Source organism: Pteropus vampyrus, unplaced genomic scaffold (assembly GCF_000151845.1).
Source record: "Pteropus vampyrus isolate Shadow unplaced genomic scaffold, Pvam_2.0 Scaffold22, whole genome shotgun sequence".
In the NCBI taxonomy this organism is placed as follows: Eukaryota; Metazoa; Chordata; class Mammalia; order Chiroptera; family Pteropodidae; genus Pteropus; species Pteropus vampyrus.
The window spans coordinates 7,228,209-7,233,586 of record NW_011888803.1 but is presented as its reverse complement, the minus strand read 5'-3'; the positions used below and the strand labels follow the sequence as shown (position 1 = coordinate 7,233,586).

Here is a 5,378-nt window from a genome sequence, read left to right as displayed (position 1 = left end):
TAGCTCATTGCCTGATGGAGTCCAGAGAGCAGGTTTAATCTCCATTCAGGCAAGATAGTTCTAGGGTCTTGGACTAGAGTCCTAGCTCTCAATCTACCATTTTGAGAAAGATTAATTAAAAGGAAGACTGAGTGAGACCCTTTACTTATGTCACCACCACTCATCACCGCTATGGCATAAACAACCCACGACTCATGGCATATGGATCGCAGATCTGTATTTCATTGTAAATATTTTCATTAGAGGGATAAGATAGCAAGTACTGAGCAAATTAGGAGAATCTGGCACCTGAACACTTCAATATGTAATTAGTTCACATCTCCCCCAGTGATACTGTTGGACATGGTGCCAAATGTACCAATAAATTGGCTTTGCTGTAGAGTCTGATGACATATTTCCCAGGCTCTCACTCAGATTGGTTCAGATTCTGGGCTAGTTTACTTCACATTGCTAGGATTGGGGGTTGAGTAGGTGAGTGGTTAAAATCTTTTGGAAGCTTTGGATTCTATTTTACGTATTTTATATGATTTAATTAATAATTAACTATAACATACCTTGGAGGCATATGCTTCATACAGCTGTTCTAAGGTCCTTCCCAAAACACTCTTGGTGGTATTTATTAATTGCTTACTCCTCCTCCAGCTTCTGGTTGTAGAGTCTAGGTATAGATACTCTAACCCAGTCTTTCTACTTTCCTTGTCTTGTCTTTTAGGTAACTTATAAAAGGTAAACCTAACAAAAGAGATAATTATGAATTACTAACATTTATTGACTGCTTCCCTGGTGACAGTCACAGTGTTAAGCACTTAAATATATCGTTTCACTTAAGTTTCACAAAAGGCCTCTACATCTAATGAAAGAGATGAGGTCAAGCTCTTTGACTGTTTTCCTCCACCCTCATTATTGCTCATTTCCAGATAAGGAAATGCAAATCCGATTGGATTTATTGTAAGACATTAACTGGCCTGGTGGGTAGGGTCCCTGTAGTGGAAGTCTATGTACATCGAGAGTGCCTCATTTTGTTGTTTCCACAGTCCATATGGCTAAAGTGGGGAGAAGGCCAAAGCCAAGGCCTGGACTGGAGAGGTTTTCATTACATTTATCTCTTCTGCCCTAAGTGCTTGGCATGTTCATGTTTGCAACTAGCTGGCTGGGTCTGAGATTTGGGATGGTGCTTCCAGGTAGATGGAAGATTTCTTGAGCCTCTGGCCTAAGCCACATTCTTCAGCTCAGTTTCTCAGAATGCTCTACTTTGAAGATTCAGGGCCAAGGTCAACTAATTATGTGGACACTTTGTTTTCCTTTACTATTGTCTTCTGTTTGTATATCTCCTTTGGGTATCACACAGGGAGAAGAGGTGATGGGCCCACATAGCACTCAGGCATTTTTCGATCATTTAGCTGGGGGTTTCTCCAGGTACCCTATTCACATTTTGGGGCAGACCATTTTTTGTTGTGAGGGACTGTCTTGTGCATTGGCCTCCACTTATTAAATGCTAGCAGTACGTCCTAATTGTGCCAATCAAAAATGTCTCCAAACATTGCTGAAAGTTCCCTGAAGGCAAAATCCAGATAGGGTAAGCTTCTGCGTGAGAGTACTTGTCTAGCCAAGTACTCTCTAATAGCACAAACTCCACAATTAACCCTCAAAACATTCGCAGTGAAGCAAACATTATAATGCATTCGCTATTACCACACAACAGTGTCTCAACTGCCTATAAAAGCTTCTCACTCTTTACTTGGTTCTCTTTAATCTAATGCTTCTATTTAAGTAAACTCTTTCCTGCCCTTCCCATGCTTTCTCACTCTAAGGGCAAGGTCCCCACATGTGACAGGAAGGAAGAAATTATTCTTTGGTGCTGACATGATGTTACTCTGCCCTTTAAGTCTCACAATAAAATGTAGCAGTTTGAGACTGTGTCTCACTGTCTGCTCAGCTGAGCATCTTCTGATGGATATTGCTAGGTAACATGTCCATTCAGTTGTGGCAAAAATACATTTTTTATACTTATACTTATCACTATTTGGTGACTCACCAGTGAAGGGGGTGTGAACTATCAGTGTGCCGTGGCACACCAGTTGAGAATTAATGCTTTTAAATATTTTTCCTGGGTGACTATTTCCAATTATACACTGAAGATTCTCAAATCAATTTCTAATCGAGATCTCTATGCTCAGGCCAAAGACTTTCAACTTCATATTTTTGCAATCAACTTTATGATATTTTGTTCCAAATTTCCTCATCCTCTGCTGTTAGAGAACACATCCTACAGTCGCAGAAGCCAATAATCTGAAAGTTTTCTTAACTTCTCCCTCGTTCCTACAATGCTCAGCCCGTCCATTACCAAGTCTTCTCAGAGTGTTTCTTCCTCTGTGTTTCCACCACCACTTCTCTAACTTGGGTTCACACCTCTTCTCACCTGTAATGCTACAAAAGTCCTATTGGTCTCCACGACTCTAGACTGGTCCCCGGCTAGCCAGCCTTCACACTAATGCCAAGGAGCTTTCTAAAATGCAAATCTGACCACAATACATCCCTGCCTGAAGTCCTTCAGTAGCTCCCTTCAGAAGGCCTTCATGACCTGACTCTCATCTATCTCTCTAAGCTCAACTCTTGCCATTTCCTCACATTCTCCTGAGGAGCCAGCAATAATGAACTGCTTCAAACTCACCCCATTACTTCTTGCCTCTGGACCTCCTCATTGCTCCTTCACTGGCCTGAGATGCTTTTGCATCTCTGTTGGTTTTCTAACTAACTCGTATTCATTCTTAAAAATTAGCTCAAAACTTTCTCAGAGAAACTTTTTGGGCTCTATGCTCCCCAATGCCCCATCTATGCCCTTACTGCATAACTAGGAGCTCCTTAAGACGTAAAAAATATGTTCTGCTCATATTTATATTTTTAAAACTCAGCACAGGGCCTGATATGAGCTCAGTAACTGTTTACTGAGAGGCTGAGTGAGTATGCCTGTGTTCTCTAGTTTACACAAAGCTTGACGCTGATTATAATGGCAAATCAAAATACCCTAATTAAAGAACAAAAAGGTGATCAAAGCTTTAGGAGAATCTATGACTATGATGCAATGCTCTGTTTAGTCTCTTTAACGCTGTGCAAGAGGCCAGTGAACACCTCATACTCCAAGAGCTGCCTAATAAACGAGGTTGACCAAACAATGCTGTGTATGATCACCCTTCTTTCTCATTGTCCTAAGGAGGAGCGTAAGCTCCAGTATCAGAAAAATAATAATCTGCCATTTCTCCTTTGTCAGTCTCTCAAAAAATGTTGGAAGTGTTCTGTTAGGAAAGACACAATGCAATGAAAGAAAATTGCCGACCGAGAGAAGTTGTCAGTTCTACCCCACATCTGTGGCCACCGGTCTTGCCCCACTGAGAGCAGTGCATCATGCCTACAGGGGCTGCTCAGCTCTTTCTCACGGGGAAGCTCCCTCACGCAGAAGCTTACCCCATCTGGATAAGTGGCCCACTTACACACTTTAATTTCTGTTCACTTTAAGCAGAGAGTTAAGGTGGAAGTCTTTTTTTGGAACTTCACAGTAAATAAGTTTGCTTCTGATACTCTGGCTTTCTATTTGCATGCACTGATCTTTTTATTTCATTTACCTACCAATCCACAGCTTCGCCTTCTTCATTTCTGCAAGATATTGTCGCCTCCGGGACCCCAAAGAGGCCAAGGAAAAGCAAAGCAAGCGTTGTTCTTTGAAGTCTTGCTGTCATTTTCTATGTTACCTTTATTTCATGCCACAGCAGGAAACTTTCCCCATAGATTGGTGGAGTCTGAGTTTCAAGTCTCTCTCAGGCTATGCCGGCTCTGACATTTGATTCCATTTTCCTCTGCTGTTCGGGGTTCAGGCATTTTCAGAATGGGATCAATCCCGTGCGATCCTGTGATTCTGTCACAACACGTCAGCGTGACTCTGATGCCTTTGTGCTGAATTGTTGACTGGTTTGCAAAGTCATCAAAAAGTTCTAGAGAGAAAAAAGTGATATGTTGTTAACCCTTTGGAGTTAATATTATGTAGTATGAAGTTCAGTAGATGAGAATTTCATGTTGGTAAGTAGATGTTGAATTAAATATATTTCACGTATTTTTCCTCATGATTGTCTTTCCATGATTGAGAGCAAATGCCTTTGATTCACACATTAAACAGAAATGATAAAGCCTTATGGCTTAGTAATAATTGGGATCTATCACTTGTAACAGTCTTTATCTTAAGGAAACTGTCCCTAAAGGATACTGCAAAAGGTTGCTTCAAAATAAGAGTAAATTCAGTTGTATTTTACTAAAGATGTTTACATATCCTCTCCACCTCCTAGTTTTAGTCACTTAACATGGTGCTTTACTTTAAAGAGGTCTTGATGTCCAGTTGGCTGTGATGAAATCAGGTAAACATATTGACCGCTCACTCTTCAGGTTAAATAAAAAATGTTACAAACATCAGTTTTGCTGAAACTATCCTTTCTCATTCTTGAAACTGAATCTGAATTGAAAGACCAAGAGAAAATGGCCCATTACCATAACGACTATAAAAAGGTGAGGCCATTCTTTTTTTGGAGGAGGGGAGGGATAGATAGGCATATGAAAAGAATTTAAGTGCATGATGCTTTTGAATCAATTATTAAAGATGCTGTTATAATGAATAGAAGTTTACTTCATGCCCAGAAATCATGGCTCTGATCCGTCCCTGTAATTATGGATTCAGGTCAGAGTCACATAGGAATTCAGACCAGACTGGACCCTTGCAAATCTTATCAATATTATGGGTAAGCTGGAATTGTTCAGGATTCTCAGGGTTCACAGGAAAGGGAGGGCCTGAGGTTCTGTTTCTCTTAGGACAGAATTTTGTGAGGGATGTCTGTCCACACTTTCCTGTGGTACCTATGGAAAGGGCTGAATTCTGGGCCTCAGCCCAAACCTGCTAAATCAGAATCCTTCCAATTGGGCTCAGGAATCTACATTTTTTACAAGGGTTTTGATGATGCTGGTGCATCCTAAACTTTGAGACTCACTGCCTTGAGGCCAATCTACCAAACTAGTAAACCAGGAAACATTTTTCTGGCTGTTTCTCTATGGGTATTGTTTTGTTTTATATGTTTTTACTGCATTCAGAAAAAAGGATTTCAGAAACCCCAAACTTTTCATCAATTTAAAAATTTTCATAGCATGAAGTTTACTTTTCTAAGTGAAATAAAATTAATTTTATTTATCATGTGATGCCTTTTGGTATTATAATGGTTATAGCTGAGTGCACCAGGCTTAGGATTCATTGATACATTTAGAGAATATAGGCACCTTGTTTTCAATTATGTAGGCTAAACAACATTTGTTGAATAAGATACAAAATAATTTTCGTTTTCTTC

At 40.1% G+C, this 5,378-nt stretch overlaps 1 protein-coding gene across 1 annotated transcript in view; it reads right to left on the bottom strand.

Annotated features, from left to right (window-relative positions):
* The window catches only part of DNASE2B (deoxyribonuclease 2 beta), a 13,659-nt gene extending 9,925 nt beyond the window's left edge, over nucleotides 1–3,734 (bottom strand). Inside the window, 2 exon segments of the mRNA XM_011355565.1 lie at nucleotides 555–732; nucleotides 3,625–3,734. Coding sequence (XP_011353867.1) covers nucleotides 555–732; nucleotides 3,625–3,734 — 288 coding nt within the window.
* Between the last annotated feature and the right edge of the window lie 1,644 nt (nucleotides 3,735–5,378).